An 18,665-nucleotide genomic window follows, 5' to 3' on the forward strand; every position below is an offset into this window, starting at 1 on the left:
GCTCGCACTAAAATCACCAATCCAAAATATGAGTTGGAGAGAATTCTAGGAAAAAGATACTGTACTAAATCTCACTGTCAATTCATCCCCACTTATTTTCCAAGGTCAAACAAATTAAAGACGCGATCCAAAAATTCTATTATCAAAACATAGAAAGCTATATAATTCCGTACTTTAAAATGTTTCTTATAATGTTTTATCATAGTTTATAGGTCTAAAGATGATGTACGTGTACTAGTTTTCAAGGTCATTACATTTTTCTTGACTTCCCTTTTCAAGGTCAAACGAATTAAAGCCGCAATCTTGAGACCAGAATATGTTAAAGAGTGAGCTGTATTAATCCGTACTTGTAATAATTTCTAGTAAAGTTTGAACATAATTTGGTAGTTTTGAAGGTCAAACTATAGTCGCAATTTTGGGAATACTCATTATGGCAGATATAAGGAATTCAAGGTCAATGCCTTGCAACGAGAGAGACAAAGTGTATTTCCATCAATCATACAATAGAGAATATCTCATCGGGTGAGTATTGACAATTAGGTTGTGGAAACTGATCAGTGGCGTAGCTTCCATTGAGGCAACCGAGGCAGCTGCCTCGGTAAAAAAAAAACCCCACCTTTTACGTTGTTAAAATGTCGATAGCTTCTGGGGGGCGCAGCCCCCTAGACCCCCTACCTCGGTAATATTCTAACCCAAGCTACGCCTATGCTGATTAGGTTAGGGATTTATCCTAGATTCATGTCCGTGAAATCATTCAAATTGTTCATTCCACCTGGACAGAATGATTTCAAACTATGCATGCAGGATTTTTCTATGTTCTTTCTCTCTGCATCGGTCCATGTTGGGTTATGATCAATAATAACCACTGGCATGTCTTGCAAAACATTTTCAAATCAAATTTTCGAAATGATCAAATCAAGACAACATGTGCAATGACGTCAACTTTCCAACGGACGTTTGATTGTTTGATCGTCGTTCTATTGAAAAATGCGGAAAGTAAAAAGTATTTAGAATCATTTTCAATCTTTAGATAATGGAGGAAATCCTATCCTGGTTCGTTACCACACGACACCAGTTTAAGTGACGTTCTGTCTAAAATACTACAAAAGGCAAAAATATCTACATAGAACCGAAACACAAGATCAAAACTTTATTGTCTTTTGTGTGGGTTTTTTTTTTTTTTTTTTTTTTGACTTTGTGACATAAACATGAAACTGAATAAGATGATGAATGGTTATTCTTTTAATATGAAAAGTGAAATTGTACATTCACGATTTGACCTTAGTGGTACGACCTTGACACACCTCAAGGTCATGGTAACATCATATCAAAGTTTTTGAATTCATTCCATTCTAAAAGCAGTGTTTATCATGGCAATACGGTTTGGTCACTCTAGAGAAAGACATGTTTTGTAACGTCAGAGGATGCCCTACATAGAGAAAAAAATTGCATCATACTACATCAGCTGATTGAAGAATGTATTTCAAAATACAAAAGGATAAAGGGACAATCTAAAGCCTGATAGCTATCGGTTTATCCTCTAACCAAGATTGTTGTATCTTTACTATTGGCTCCATCATTTGCCATATAAGATAACATTTATATTAATTAGTTATATTCCCGTAGGGATCCGGGTTAGAATAGGTCCTCTGAGTGAGTACCTCTTACTTGTCGTAGAAGGCGATTAAATGGGGTGGTCCTTCGGATGATACCGCAAAAACCGAGGCCCCGTGTCCCAGCAGGTGTGACACGATAAAGATCCCCCTCCTTGATCAAAGGCCATAAGCGCAGAGCATAGGCCTAAATTTTGCAGCCCTTCACCGGCAGTGGTGACGTCTCCATCAGTGAAATATTCTCGAAAGGGACGTTAAACAATATTCAACCAATCATAATTAGTTATATTTAAAAAATGCGAATTTTAGACTTTAATTGTATTAAGATGAGATCTCGCACACCCACCACACATACTCACAGAGCATGTTGATTTCTTTGAATTGTAATTGTACAAACTAAGTGAATTAATTGTGAATTAGGCGTGTAAGTCAAAATATACTATTTCAACAAAACTGAACAATGAAATCAAAACCACAAACAACTGAACGTCCATAATTATTGTGCAGCCTAGGATATTCTGCCAAAGGTCCTTATATATACAGATAATTAGAGAGATAGATAGATATACATGTACTACACATTAGTATGAAATATAAGATTACAAAACAAAGCACACATTGTTCACGATATTTCGACCACGGGACAGCTGTTTCCAATGCAGCCTCAGACAACTATTGATCCGCCTACAATGAAGAACTGCAGTATTTTGCTGATAATGGTACTGACCATATCTTCGTCGGGTGAGCTTCTTTTTCATTATATTCCCGTGGGGGATTCAAGTTAGAATAGGTACCTCGGCACGCCTTGTCGTAAGAGGCTACTAAATGGGACGGTCCTTCGGATGAGACCGAAAAAACCGAGGCCCCGTGTCACAGCAGGTGTGGCACTATAAAGAACCCTCTCTGCTCAAAGACTGTAAGCGCCGAGCATAGATCTAAATTTTGCAGCCCTTCACCGGCAATGGTGACGTTTCCATATGATTGAAATATTCTCGGGAGGGACGTTAAACAATATACAATCAATTAATAAGAAAATTCTGCAAAATAAGACTTAGGAAAGACAAAAATTTTCGCCAGCATGTTAGCCATATCAAATATACAATTAGCTGGTTTGTACAGCATTAATCCACTCATTTGTCAAATATGAATATTTAAATATAGAATTATTGAAGGAATGAATATGAATACTCAAATATAGGATAAGTAAAGGAATTAATATGAATATTCAAACATAAGATTATTAAAGGAATGAATGTTTAGCTGTTATATATATTATTACTTTTATAGAACCCTTTTTACTTATCTGTGATGTCATAAATACAGTGCGAGCTAACCATGATTATAGTACAGCTGCATGTATCATTCAACCCTATATACTAGTATAACTATTATCTAGTCAAAGGCTGTGCTTTTCCTGCCCAGTTGAGCGGAACATGGACAGACAAACACACGGGAAAGGACGTGATTATCAATAGTCTCCATGTAAATGGATGGACAGTTCACCTTTATAATTACAGAGCGTCAGACTGGAAATGCGCGTTTGAAGATAGCGAACAAAATCATCTCTTGTTACGGTAAGAGAATACCGTTTTGTCGCCGGAGGTCATATTTCCACTTGTATCACAGGTACTTATATCGCTTGGGGCCTAATTACTATATATAAGAGTATATAGTAATTAGTATATATAAGAGTATATAGTAATTAGTATATATAAGAGTATATAGTAATTACTATATATAAGAGTATATAGTAATTACTATATATAAGAGTATATAGTAATTACTATATATAAGAGTATATAGTAATTACTATATATAAGAGTATATAGTAATTAGTATATATAAGAGTATATAGTAATTACTATATATAAGAGTATATAGTAATTACTATATATAAGAGTATATAGTAATTACTATATATAAGAGTATATAGTAATTACTATATATAAGAGTATATAGTAATTAGGCCCCAAGCGATATAAGTGCCTGTGACTTGTATAGGCCGATTTAAGAGTACCTTCTAATGTAAAACAAAAACTCATTTGTAGGCTGAAAGAGGATCTGGAGATCTTCGGTATGAAAATCGCTGTATTTCGTTGCATCCAATGGAAGAAATTGGACAATTGCTCATATGAAATTACATTTGTCAACAGTAAGCAGCAAACTTTTGTATTAAAAAACTTCTACAGGCATTTGGGTCATGTTCCTCTTTATCTCTGTGGGTTTTTTTTCCATTAATTTCTATTTTATCTTATTTATTTTGCTTTTGTTTTTTATTTGTGTTTTTGCTGTTGTTGTTTTGTTTCTTTTGGAAATACATCCGCAACGACTCACAAATTATGCATTATATTCATATATATGTCAAAGTTTTGTTTATCTAATACTTATCTGTCTAGCATATTCTGTAAATATGGTGTAAATGAATTTGAAACATAGATGAAATGACCATGTCAAAATAATCGTTGTAATTATAATAAACAAATGTATGTCATCTTCCATTTACGAGTACATGTAATTCATTTATACAGAAAAGGAACTGGGGGCCCGGAACGACCGTGTGCTGGCGGTATTTAAGCAGTATGTGCTTCAAAAGAACCTGACGAGATACTGTAGTCCCTCCTCTGATGCAAAAGTCCACAAAATAACTAAACAAGGTTAGATTTCCTTCTGTAGGTTTTGCAGTTCAATCAGTTAACATTCTTGATTATATATATACTAATAAACTGACTTACTTTACAGGTTGTAAAGGGGCTTGAAAAAATGACACAATTCCAATGCTCATATGTATATATATACAGATTGCATTAAAGAAAGGTTAGAGATAATGATATATTGCGTCTCTTCTAATTATACATTATTTTTTACTCTTGTTTAACTGTTAGCACAAATTGTAAAGAAATGGTTACATATTGCATCTAACACTACCTAGCGCTATTCCTTCAGAAATAAACTAAATTAACTTACTGAAAACTTAGTTATCACTCAACAGAAGAACAACAAAGAAAATCTAATAGTTGAATTAAACTGCGCTGAATGACTTTAAAGTTGTGTGTTCAGTCTACGGAATCCAATAAAATGTACCAAGAAGACTCATGTAGACGCAAATTATTTATTAAAATGTACCAAGACTTGTGTAGACCAAAATTATCTAATAAAATGTACCAAGAAGACTTGTGTAGACGCAAATTATTTATTAAAATGTACCAAGACTTGTGTAGACCAAAATTATCTAATAAAATGTACCAAGAAGACTTGTGTAGACGCAAATTATTTATTAAAATGTACCAAGACTTGTGTAGACCAAAATTATCTAATAAAATGTACCAAGAAGACTTGTGTAGACGCAAATTATTTATTAAAATGTACCAAGACTCGTGTAGACCAAAATTATCTAATAAAATGTACCAAGAAGATTCGTGCAGACCAAAATTATCTAATAAAATGTACCAAGAAAACTCATGTAGACGCAAATTATCCAAAATAATGTATCAAGAACTCGTGTAGACGCAAATTATCTCATGAGATGTACCAAGAAGACTCCCGTAGAGGTAAATTATCTAATGAAATGTACCAGGTGCGTGCATTAAATTATTCATAGCATTACTTATTTTGTTGAATTGATGTGCGCAAAATTGAATAGTCTTTTTATTTTCAAATAAATTAATGTTATCAAAGGTGAAGATAACGAGCAGTGATCAATCTCATAACTCCTATAAGGAATAAAAAATAAAGTGTTGGGCAAACACGGACCCCTGGATATACCAAAGGTGGGATCAGGTGCATAGGACGCGAGTTACAATACAATTGAAGAGCGCAATAATTCAATTTAATGCGCGCATCAATTCAATTAATGCGCGCAATAATTGAAAACAGCTCTCTTCATTTGAAATCCTGATATCATTAATTCGATTGGTGCGGGCAATAATTCTTTTGGTAGCTATCTAATTAAAGATATCTTCAATTCAACATAACTACAATTGAATTATTCATCACTTTAATTGTATTTTTGCTCTTTTTAAAACAATGGATGCACACATTAATTCCTTATACAATATTATTGTAAATAATTAAAGATGTTTTCAATTTAATTAAGGAGATTATCAAATCATTTATATCGAGCCCTGGATTAATTTTCCCGAGGAATATTTCCACCACATCGATGTGTGCATCAATTGAGTTGATAAGAGCTGTATTTCATTTCATGCTCGTATCAATTCAATTGATGCGTGTATCAAATCAATTATTGCGCGCAATAATTGAATTGATGCGCACATCATATGAATCATTGCTCTCATCAATTGATTTGATGCGCACATTAATTCAATTAATGCGCGCAGTTAATAATTAAAGATATCTTCAATTACTTGAGTTTATGCTGATTTTGGCGCTCCACATGCCTCGGCACATATTGTCCTCGTCAACATCATCGTGAGACTTGTAACAAATTCATAGTGCAGAATTTTACAATAATAAATCATCGTTTTCTTTGCATTTCAAATTTATGAATAAACTTTCACTCAGTAAGTGAACTTCCTAACTATTCTAATGATCTACTTGGCATGTTTCGATCGGAATTCAAAATAGCATTTAAAAACAATGAAGCAAAGAGAGAGGAGAGCTTTATATAGAAAGATATCACATGACCAATATTTATACATGTATTTTGTCTCGTAATTACGAAACTTTTTTCTTGTATTTTCAAGATTATCAAGTTCTATCACCCTTGTAAGGATGGTTTGGGTAAAAGTGCAGCCATCTGAAAATGGAAAAAATATTTTTATTCCCGTGTTTGCCATGTTGAGTTCTTGTTTAGAAAGTCTATAGCAAAATAATATTTCACATGTTTAAATATTTCAGCACATTTTCTTCTATGCTTATTAATTTGAAAATACCTTCACAACCTCCAAAATGATAAGATGATGATCATCTGTAGAAATATAGAGAGGATAAAGAGTTTAAAAACATTCATTCGTGAACTGCATTTATACTGCGTTTGTCATCAAAATATTTCATCGATATTCTTAGAATGGTTATTTTTGGTCTGTTTGACAGAAAGACCATATGTATGCATTTTACGAAAGCAAAAGGTGACATGCGCATGAGAGTCTTTGTTCACATGTGTATTTTTCTCAAAAGTATTTTACGTAGATGCACTATACTGTAATCGCCAGTCGTTTCATGCACGATTTCAAATCATCCTGAAGTTGCATAAATGAAACCAATACAGTACTAGCGGAAAAAAAGAAACTGTGCATTATTTAATATATGAAAAAATAATAAATAATAACAATGAACAAATTTTATTTTTTGTAATACTGTTAACAAATCTATTCGTTACAACATTTCATAATCCATTAATGTTAACGTCGAATAACGTCAATTTCAGCACACTCGAAAGACACTGGTATTCGAACTTGAATTAACAAAGTTAATAACGTGTGTGACCACCATTTGCATTCACGCATGCTTGACAACGGCGCCTCATTGATGCCACTAAAGTGTTCAGAAATGCTTGAGGGATGTTGTTCCAGATGTTGGTTAAAGTCTGGCCTAAATCAGCCAATGTCACTGGCTGATTTGGTAAACGACGTAGACGTCGTTCCATTTCATCCCAGACGTGCTCGATCGGCGATAAATCGGGGGAAACAGCTGGCCAAGGCAAGACATCGATATCCTGTTGAACAAAAAAGTCCCTGACTACACGTGCAACATGTGGCCTTGCGTTGTCTTGCTGCAGAGTGATGTGATTTTGCTGTCTCTGTATGAAGGGTATCACATGGCGCTGAATAATTTCGTCTCGATAGCGTACGCCGGTGAGATTTCCATTGTTAATTTGTAGAGGGGTCCTTCCACGTGCTGTTATTCCAACCCACACCATAACGCTACCTCCACTGAATTGTCGACGTTACACAACACAAGCGTCCTGGTACCGCTCCCCAACACGACGATACACTCTACAACGGCCGTCACTGCTATCCAAATGAAATCTGGATTCATCAGTGAACTGAATATTGGCCCAGTCCTGTATTCTGAATCGCAGATGTCGTCTGCACCACGCTAGTCTAGCGATACGATGACGTTGAAGCAGTATTGGGTGCACCGCTGGACGTCTTGGTCTGATGTTGTGCTCGCGCAGACGATTACGCACAATTCTTGGACTGATTGGTCCAAGTCAGGAATGCTACGAGCAGTCAAACTTGCTGTCTGGAACAATTTCTCAGGTGCAAAAGTCTAATGTGGTTGTCCTGTCGACGCGACGTCACACGAGGACGCCCAGAACGTGGTCGATCCCGAGTGTTACCAGATTGTTGGAAACGTCTCCAAAATGACTGGATGATGTTCCGATGAACTCCAAAGTGTCTTGCTACGACATTTTTGCCATTCCAGCTTGAAGCATCCCAATAGCACGATTACGTTGGTTTTCGCTGAGTTGTGGCATGACAGAAAGGTAAATTTTGTCAAAACTAAAGTGCTTTCCTTAACGAATAGTGTCCAAACAAACCTTTTACACTTCTTACTCCAAACAGTATTGGCCAGTAAAACTCTTGCGTACGAACACTTCAATAAACAACATGTGTTCACTAACCATGAAAAAGTCCGTGCATCTGAGTCGGGTACTATCCGATCTTATTCAAAAACATCACCTTTATCGATTGTTTAGATTTTATAAATATAAACAATAAATATAGAAAAATTATATCAAATTTTATAATGCACAGTTTCTTTTTTCCGCTAGTATATTATATAAGGAATCTTTTTTTTTTTCTTTCTTTTTTTCGAAATGATTTTTTATTATCACCAAAACACCACACACAAACAATTGATATACAACATTATATAGTGTTTGTATTTACTCACGGTTTATATCAAGGGCGGTAAATCTTGCATTCAGATCCCGTGACGCTGTGATGCGTCCGTCATGATTCGTATCCAAACCGGAGAAAAACGTATCGGCTTCTGGCGTGGTCCCAAAATTGGAAGATACCCAGCCGTGTTCGAATTCAGCTCGTGTGACCGCGTGATCTCCTGCAGAAAACATGATGTAAACTAAACTAAGCCCCTGAAACTAATGAAGTTGTGAAACTATGATAAATATTTTGGCTTTGAATTCTGTTTGATTGACTTGTTTCAATTGATAATTTTCTTTTAAACGTATAAATTACTTCAATAAGAACTACATGTATCTTTTCGAAATGATTTTGTCATACTGTAAATTTTTCATTCACTGGGTAAATGACAATATGACAGATTTTTACCGTTGGTGTCAAAAGAAGAGAAAAACTTTGAAAATTCGTTGTGTGAGAGTATGTTGTCTTTGTTGACGTCAGATCTCTCAAACAGGACGGCGAGTGGGGCTTCCAAAATAATCTGCAAAAGTGAGAATTATCCTCCAGAACAAGGATATAGATGACATAAAGAAGTTACAGATCTGTTATTTGAAATGCGATCTTATCCACAATTTAAAACAGTTATAAGAGTTCAAGTGTTATAATAGTTTCTATATACAACTTGATCAGATCAGCCGCATACAAGAAGTCTATATTTACCCCCATCCATTTTGTTGCGAACTCGTTTGCAGTTACCTGACCGTCTCCTGCACACAAGAGAAATATTGATGTTGAAATACAATAAGTGATATAGTTTAATGAAGAAATGTCAAATATATTGTTTCTGGTTCTCCCATTTCAAAAAACAGTGTGTTGTACAGTGGCGGATTTGGACCCCCCCCCCCTTGTCACCAAATATATTTTTTTTAAATAGTAGAACAGCAAAATATAACATTTGACATTATACATACAATCAAGTGCATACAGATAAATAAATCAATTATTTGTTTTTATTTATTGATTTTATTGTGTATAAAGAATAGTTAGTATAACCCATAAAAGTAACCTAAAAACCCTAAACCTCTGGAGCCACAAGCGCTTGTTTCATAACTATAATAATGTTATTATATAGTATAGCATGCAAAGTTATGAAACTAGCGCCCTAGTATAGTTAACACACACACACCCCGCCCAACAAAGCCTGGATCAGTCTAGTGTTGTAAATAATATGTTTAGAAGATTTTGCATTATTTATAATTTTTACTTCGGAGACAAATGGAAAGGAATTGTGCGACCATTCAACATGTAATTTTAAAACAAATATAAACTTGCCGTCTGTGTCGAATACATTATATAAGGGGTTCAAGTCCTTATCGTCAATAATGTTGTCATCATTGAGATCAGCCAGGTAGAAGAAAGCCTCGGCGTGCTCCTGATTCTGGTGCGTTATTGATTGCCACAGCGTCACGAACTCCGTCTTGGTCACATGCCCATCGCCTTCAAAATGTATCAACATTGTGAATTCTATGACCTTGATGCGATGTTGACAATTCCGAATACTGTATATTTATTCATTCCAAGATTTCGTGAAATTTAAAGTTTCTTGTACGTTACAAAACAATGTTGAAATATCGTATACATTACATGTAATAGATAAATGAATATTTATTCGGTATAATATATACAGTGTACACACATACATACATAAAATATGATAAATACCAAGGATAACCCATGAAAGCTCGAACGCTAATTTCCAATGGGGTCCTTTGATGCTGGGATGTTTGTGCTAGGGGGTCATTTATGTGGGAGGAAACCAGAGTACCCGGAGGAAAACCACGTGTCTGAGCGGGCGACCGTACCCTATCACATACAACCAATGCCGTTCACGCGATCACGGAGATCGAACTCGTGTCGCAGCGGTGAGAAGCGAGACCGCCGAGAGCGCTACCCGGACATCTGTACATATACTAGCTGCAGAACTGTAGCTCTCCGAAAAAAAATTATGTTGACAGACCGGAGAGCTACAGTGCCACTCATAGTAAAAACTGTATATTTATTGCGCACGAAAAGCTGCGCTCGGTTCTAGGTTTATTTCTCCAACTTCTTACACAATCTACCCAAAAGCACGAAATGAAAAATTCCTCAGACATTTATCAACTACTCTCGTCCCTTTACAAACTTTACAAATGTTTTAAATGGCTCTGATCATTCTCGGAAAGTCATACGTTCGAACTTTTCGCCTATCGACAGTCATGTTTACTTGTAAGCGAGATCTCGTAAACATTTGTAAAGTTAGTAAAGGGACGAGAGTAGTTGATAAATGTGTGAGGAATTTTTTCATTTCGTGCTTTTGGGTAGATTGTGTAAGAAGTTGGAGAAATAAACCTAGAACCGAGCGCAGCTTTTCGTGCGCAATAAATGTACAGTTTTTACTATGAGTGGCACTGTAGCTCTCCTGTCTGTCAACATAATTTTTTTCGGAGAGCTACAGTTCTGCAGCTATACATATACCTACTTATGTAGCAATATTCCATTATCACCTGCGTATGGAGTTTATATCCCTCAACTGATTTGATACGCAAGAGCTTGTTCTGCGTATGGTCAGGTTTTAAATCGAGGCAAGCTACTGACAAACAAGTTGATGATACAAGGGTTTCAACAGTCTCGTTTAAAGTCAGCATTTCGCAAATTGTATGGTCTTTATAACGATCTATAATAGTTAGTCAATACAACCTATCATTAGTTCAAGTGCTTTCTGATTTGTTTCATACCGATTGTTAGACCGATCGTGGCACACTGGTTTTGACTACGGATAATTCCGTTTACCTGATCAAGATATAGGGCTCACGGCGGGTGTGACCGGTCGACAGGGGATGCTTACTCCTCCTAGGCACCTGATCCCATCTCTGGTGTGTCCACGGTTCCGTTTTTGCCCAACCATCTATTTTGTATGGGATTTATGAGATTGATCACTTGTTCCTTATCTTCACCTTTCACTGTTATCTTATTGATGTAGGCTATGCCTGTCCACCTCTCTAAAGAGAATAACTTTTATTTATGGTGGCATATCTTTGCCTCTTTATATGCTAACTTGTCAGAGCTTTATGTTGACTAATGGGATATCTTGCCTTAAAGAGACACTACAGCTCATTTTGCGCAAAAATCATGAAATGACAATTTTCCTAGCGCTTTCTCAATTTTTGTTGCATTGTTGAAAGTATGAACTTTGCGAAAATAACACTCATCTAAAGTTAAAAATTATCGTTTTAACGTAAAAATTAATACTTTTTGATGGCCTATACAAAAAATATCGAGTCTCCTCCTTTCAGTCTTCAGACGCATGCGCATAGACAGTAAACAGTGCAGCATGTCGTCCAGTGAGAGAAAGTGTAGTTGATAGATCTAGAATTTTGACAGATTCTGTGAGAAAAGAGGTAAAAATAGAATGAGATAAAACTCATACGTGAAATAAAATTCACCATGGTATCAGTTTGACCGTTGGAAAACAAAGAGTTCGGAGAAAACCATGTAACTCAGTGGCGGATCTAGGATTTCCGAAGGGGATGTGAAAGTCAAAGGTTAGCCACAGTAATCGGCCATTCTGGTGCAAAATTTGGATTTTCATTCAAAATCTGTGGCATAAAAAAGGGAGGGGGGATCCTGCCCCCCCCCCCCCCCCCTAAATTTACCATTGAGATTAGCTGCGAAGACACTACTTTTAAAAGTAAGTGCTATTTTTATCTGAACACGACACGTGTTAGTTGTAAAAACATCGGTCAATGGGAACATGGAATGGTTTCTGTTGAAATAATGATTGATATAATTACTTATTTTAAGGAGCAGGGAATACCCTTATACTTGAAAGGTGAGTGTGGACCTCCTTGAAGGGGAATTTAAATAATTTCCTACACAACACCTTTGCTGTCATTCAAAACCACGTGATGTAAATAAGCATTCAAAAGTCCGAGTCAGAATGAAGAAACCTTTGAATTCCGAACGATCTTCAAAGCGCAGTTGAGTAAATTGATGCATCCCAATTGTTCAAAATTGTCAGTATCGATATGAATTTTATCATTTTATCAATACATGTTTTAAAAAACACTTTATTAAAATGTGGAAAATGAGCTGTAGTGTCTCTTTAAGGAAGTACCTCCTTTTGTTCATTAAACATCAATGTGTCGATATCAAGAAATCGATATGTCGATGATTTAACAACAAAACTACTTTTTTAAACTTAAACTTTTCCGTATAAAAGACATGCCTATGCCATTTCATGCCATCCACTTGTCAATATACATGTCTAGAAAGTCGACATAATTTTCTATAAATCCTCCTATTGAAAGAAAGGTGAAAATAACGAACAGTGATCAATCTCATAACTCCTAAAATCAATACCAAATAGATAGTTGGGCAAACACGGACCCAATGATAGATTGTATTGACGAACTAGATCGTTATAACGACCATAGAATTTGTGAAATGCTGACTTCAATCGAGACTGTTGAAACCCCTGTACCATCAACTTGTTTGTTAGTAGCTTGCCTCGAGTTAAAAACTGACTATACGCAGAACAAGCTCTTTCGTATCGAATCAGTTGAGAGATATAAACAGCATATGCAGGTGATAATGGAATATTCTACATAAATATTGGAAGTTGACGATGGAGAAGCTGAAATCATCCCATTTGTCATACAGTTGAGTTGTCAGTTTGCCGATAATGTCTACTTTCAATGAAATATCTAAGTATGAAGCAGAAACTGACAAATCGGTGTATCTTCAGTTCAGTTCAGACCGTCAAGAGGAATTGTCGGATAATTGTGGTGATTTATCAGATACTTATGTCGACTTGTCAGATGATTGTATCGACCTGTCAGATGATTATGTCGACTTGTCAAATGATTATGTCGACTACTCAGAAAATTATGACAATAAGTAGATGACACAAAACTGACAATATACCGCCGTGGTCGAGAGGTTAGAGCACTTGTCCCGCATGCGGAAAGTCGGGGTTCGAATCACGGCCGCGATAGATGTAAATCGTTAAAACAGGTAGTGACAGTTCCATCGCCAAACGCTCGGCATCAGGTGTGAATGTCACGGGTCCTCGGAGATGACCTTAAAAACAGATGCCCCGTGTCACGGTAGGTGTGGCACGCTAAAGAAACCTCACTGCTCAATGGCCGTAAGCGCTGAGCATAGGCCTTTTGTACAAGCCCTTCACCTGTCTTGGTGACGTTTCCATATGAGTGAAAAATTCTCAAGAGGGACGTTAAACAAGATACAGTCAATCAATTATAACTGATAATCTGACATCTAACAAGTTGTGGCGGAAATATGCCACTATATTTATCAACCTTATATATCGATGCATCACGTCCTTGACAACTGTTTAGAATGAAAGACTGTTGAGAAATGAAAGGTTACCATTTGTGTCGAACCCGTGGTACACGTCCTCTAGTTCCGGTTCCGAGATCATCCCGTTCGTGTCTTTGTCCGCCTTCAGGTATAGGACGTTGATGATGCCATACATGTCCAGTTTGGGGTCCACCTCACTGGAGGAATTGGGCGTATTAATGCAGGAGAAAAAAAGAACGGGGAAAGCTTAGGTAAAAGCAAGCGAAAAAGCCAGAACAATATATGTACACAATAAGCATTGCAGAAACCAACGAAAGCTTCAAACCATTTTATTTTGAGTGCAGATCATGATTTGAACTTATTTTACTGTATAAGTACATATTATACAAACGTGTTGAACTCACATTCTTTCAACTTACGAGGTTCTCGCCCTGCAGATCATGATTAGCTATAAAACGTAGCTTTGTCAATATCCTAGCACTTTTAATACAATTAAATGGAATTTAAGTTGTTATGGATGTCAAAATGGTCGCTACCATTATTCGATGAATTCATTGCTTTATTCGAAGACTACTTCAATATTCGACTTAAACAATGTTGATATTATGTTCAGGAATATGTCTCGAAACAGCCTAACGGATGTGCTTGCAAGACCATGCAAGATTTATATGAATATATAAATCTTTATTCATGTGTATCATAAATGTAATGTCAATGAATTATTTTTTCGTCTTCGACACATGGAAACTCATTAAACGCCGCCAGTTCATAGAACATCGTTGAGTATGCTAATTCCTGCAATTAAAATCGTGACTTGCATCTAAATATTGATGTTGACTTGTATTATCAAATCTGTAGAGTTGATATAATTTCAGCGAATAGTTGAGTGCCGTTTATTTTTATGCCCCCCCCCCCCCCCCCCTGCAAGTGGTTGGGGCATATAGTTTTACCCTTTTCCGTCCTTCCGCGACACACAGTTTTCCGTACCTTTTTTTCTAAATGCATTGAGATATTAAACTGATATTTTGTATGCAGATGTATATATTAATGAGTTACAAATCGAGTTTGAGTTTTGTTCCGGTTCGTTGATTTTTTTATGTAGTTGTGCCCCTTTAATATAGAAAAAATAATGTTAGGACCAGTTTTTCGGACTTTTTTTTTCTAAAAGCCTTGAGATATTGAACTGATTTTTTGTATGCAGTTGTATATTGATAGGTTACAGACCGAGTTCGAGTTTTGTTCCGGTTCTTTGATTTTTGATGGAGTTGTGTCCTTTTAATGTAGAATAATTAATGTATCTATTTTATGGCTGTTATAACATATAAAGGATTGTTGCTATACTTCGATGGATTTTCTACATTTGACTTTACTGCAGGCGGAGGCATTCGTTTCGTTCCGACACCTCTAGTTTAATGAAAGTCGATGACATAGAAGAATATGCAGATAATTGAATATTTCACTTTCCTGGAATTTGTTGATTTCATTGAAGCCATCTGAATTATTTAATCCATTGCATTGCACTATTATGCTTGTGTTGGGCAGTTCAATGGCGCCCCAATCTAATGAAAATTAGATGTTGGATCCGCTCACATACTCGCTACCCCCCCCCCCCCCCCGAAAGCTTCAAGAATTAATTAGTAAATATTGCTTGTAGTTTTCTACAATTCTAAACTTTGCTTTTTGAAAAATATTTACAACACGTGTAATCTATATATGCATACTGGTTGTACTAATTTGATATTTACCCCTGAGCATGGCTCCCAACGAGAAGAACCGCCACGACCAAGAATCGGAGCTGAAATTGTTTTGAAAAGTAATTAATCTATGCAAATTTTGATTATTCCAAAATTAAAATTTCTTTTTGAAAGAAGACGTCAAAAAGTGCTTACCATTTTGGAGGTTTCTGGACAGCTCAGCCGACGAAAGCGACAGATATAGACGAATAATCTCAGACACCTTTGTGGCAGGCTAACACAAGTTAACTTTTAGTTTCTCGTTTACTTTAACAGAAAACGGTATTTGGTATATTTTACAAGCTTAAAACTGGTCGTATTATGTTGTTTTTTTTCCCCAATTTTAAAACATTGAATAATTCCCGAATACCAGTATGAAGCTTGTAGCAATAAACGCAAATAATTGGAAGATCTCCTTAATTATTTGAAGATATCATCAATTTGTTTAATGCGCGCAATAGTTTAATCAAAGTTCTCTTTAGATAATTAATGATGTCGTCAACTTTGAATCATTGCACTCATTACCTGAATTTTTGATAGCACTAATTTTTCTGCTGAATTAATGAGTGCAATAATTGAATTGTTGCTCTCCTCAACTAAGTTATTGATGTCAACAATAGAATTGATCCGCTTTAATTGAATTGAATTGAAAAGAGCAATAATTCAATTAAAGCGCAATAATTGAATTATTGTCTTCAACTGCGCGCATCAATTCCACTTATGCACACAGTAATTGAATTATTGCTCTGTACAGTGGAATTGATGGTATCAATTCAATTGGTGAGAACAATAAATGAAATCATGTGCGCATCAATTCAATTGATGACATCAATGATTGATTTGATACACACATCTATGGGATTATTGTGGGCAATAATTGTGTCATTGATATTTTCACATAATTAGTCCATTGATATTTTTTTTAAAATTAGTTACATTTTCAATTATTTGAGAGTATGTTAAGTTGGCGCTCCATATGCCACTTTATTTAAACGTAATCTGTAGGTTTGGCATAACAATATCATAAAGCAGTCAAAGTCACGTGATTTTCTAGAAGAATCTTAAGTTTTACTAAAGACGATTAATATGGAACATACATGATATCAAATTTTGTGCACCAATTCCATCGGGTTAAACAATTTTATTTTCACAAATGCACGAGACTGTACAATGTAATGAACATATACAATTTCATTCATCATTAACATGAAAACACAAAAGAGGAGAACCACATATTTGCTTATTGCAGCCTATTGTATTTTGACTTATCTTCACCTCGTTGCTCTCACCTTTCTGTCTGTGACGTAACGAGACCAGGTGATTTTAACAGTCCAGATAGCATTCGTATAAATGTGTACTGGTGTATTCTAATCTTCAAAATGGTGTACTAATATGAAAAGTCTAATTTACAATCATAGTGTTGTACTTAAACATCCATTGGCCACCATATATCTGTCATATAATTCTTATGTGCTCTGAAACCCAGGTTTTGACCTCACAACAAGCCACGGTTTGTGATTTTTTTTAATGGACATCTTTTTTATACTACAAGAGAATATATTATTTTGACCAACTACATGTAGTAGGTAATTTGAGAGCGGATTTACAGAACCCATTGCACGGCCGACTTTCCAACCTATGTTGGTACCTTGCAATTATAGTCACAAATTCAAAAAAAATTCGCGTTACGTGATATAGCGAAAAATAATTGTCCTAAGGACATGTTCAATGATATTACGGAAGTGTCTTGTTACTAGGTTTCAGGTGTTATTTGAGCTACAGCCAATGAGGTTTCTAGGTTTCAGTATTTGGCAAACGTGCTCAATTATAGAAGTGGTCACTTTCTAGCGCACACTCTCACGAGCAAGTCGAGTTATCTATCAATATTTTTATTAAAAGTTTATTTCTTCATTGTAAAATTCATTAAAAATGGTATTCATATTCAATACATACAAGAGCAAAGTTCCACCCCTCAATTCTTGCTTACTTCGCAATAATGCCGCGGACACAGGTTTCCATAGGGTTTTCAAAAATTAGCTTTTTATCCATGGTTTTTCCTGGGCGGCGGCGGAGGCTTATATTATGTACTGGTATAAATACGCGATGTTATATCAATGAGGCTTTGTTTGCGTGTTTATCTATGTCTAATGAGAAAATGAAGCTAGCGTCAACCTGCACGGTGCACTGTACACAATGCAATTTATGTTTTATATTATAATTGTTACATGTAGGTACAACGTGTAGTGAAGTATGGACCTAATTATTGAATTACTAAAATGTAAGAATTTTGGTTTGTACTGAATAAAATCCGTTACAAATTGGACTTCAAATTTCTACTGCAAACGAAATCATTTGAAGCTTTGAGTTTTCGGGTCGCTTGGGGCTTTAATGATTGTTTGAAGGCAAGTTGGGACACAAGTATAAAGGGGAAATATGTTAGGAATTTCTTGATATTAAAATTTTGAGGCAGCGATGCAAGAATACACCGGTATAAGGCCATAATCGTGCGCATGTGGGTTTTTTTTCTGCGCCGTAAAACTTTCGTTTTTATAAGGGGTGGAACTGTAGCTTTCTGGTTTGTCCCAATATTTTCCCAGAGAACTACAAATCTGTAACGATTTCCATATTTGAACGATAGAAATAGACCAAGAAGGACAACTCTAAACGCATACATTAAAACACCATATAATATAGGTAAGCGTTATTTATTAAACTTGTTCAATTAAAATGTAAAAAATAAATTAGAAAACATATTTTTCAACAAGTCACGGAATGTGGATATTCACGAGCGGACAGACGTACTAAAAACAGGATTTAACTAAATTGAAACAAAATGTGTCTTCATAGTTGCAAATGACAAACAATGGATTTCAATAGAAAAACAGAAACGCTATGACTTTAGCTATTTTTGGACCTGAAATTCCATTCCAACTGCATTTCATTATAAAAGCATTAAGCAGCAGACTGAATCTACATAAGCTTTCTTCTTTTTCAAGGAAATGTAACCGTATATTTCTTCTTCTTTTTTCAAACAAGAGGCCCATGGGTCACGTCACTCACCTCAACCCATATTTAAAGATTTTCCCTATATATCTTCACATGTAAAACTTTGATTCCTAATGTGGCCCCAAACT

At 35.7% G+C, this 18,665-nt stretch overlaps 2 protein-coding genes across 2 annotated transcripts; one reads left to right on the top strand and one right to left on the bottom strand.

The window, feature by feature from the left end:
- Positions 1–2,229: 2,229 nt before the first annotated feature.
- Positions 2,230–4,443, top strand: LOC125681429 (uncharacterized). The gene is made up of 5 exons (XM_048921519.2): positions 2,230–2,354; positions 3,010–3,187; positions 3,662–3,765; positions 4,142–4,267; positions 4,353–4,443. The coding sequence occupies exons 1-5, from the start codon at positions 2,270–2,272 to the stop codon at positions 4,367–4,369; spliced, it is 510 nt and encodes a 169-aa protein (XP_048777476.2). The 5' UTR covers positions 2,230–2,269; the 3' UTR covers positions 4,370–4,443.
- A 1,776-nt stretch (positions 4,444–6,219) lies between these two features.
- On the bottom strand, positions 6,220–15,763 carry LOC125681428 (calcium-binding protein LPS1-alpha-like). Its single transcript, XM_048921518.2, has 9 exons — positions 15,688–15,763; positions 15,544–15,593; positions 13,868–13,995; positions 9,773–9,937; positions 9,161–9,207; positions 8,870–8,981; positions 8,472–8,639; positions 6,506–6,540; positions 6,220–6,369 (listed from the first exon to the last, which is right to left on the bottom strand). The coding sequence occupies exons 1-9, from the start codon at positions 15,688–15,690 to the stop codon at positions 6,331–6,333; spliced, it is 747 nt and encodes a 248-aa protein (XP_048777475.1). The 5' UTR covers positions 15,691–15,763; the 3' UTR covers positions 6,220–6,330.
- Positions 15,764–18,665: the final 2,902 nt, after the last annotated feature.

The sequence above is a fragment of the Ostrea edulis genome, chromosome 2 (assembly GCF_947568905.1).
Source record: "Ostrea edulis chromosome 2, xbOstEdul1.1, whole genome shotgun sequence".
Classification (NCBI taxonomy): Eukaryota; Metazoa; Mollusca; class Bivalvia; order Ostreida; family Ostreidae; genus Ostrea; species Ostrea edulis.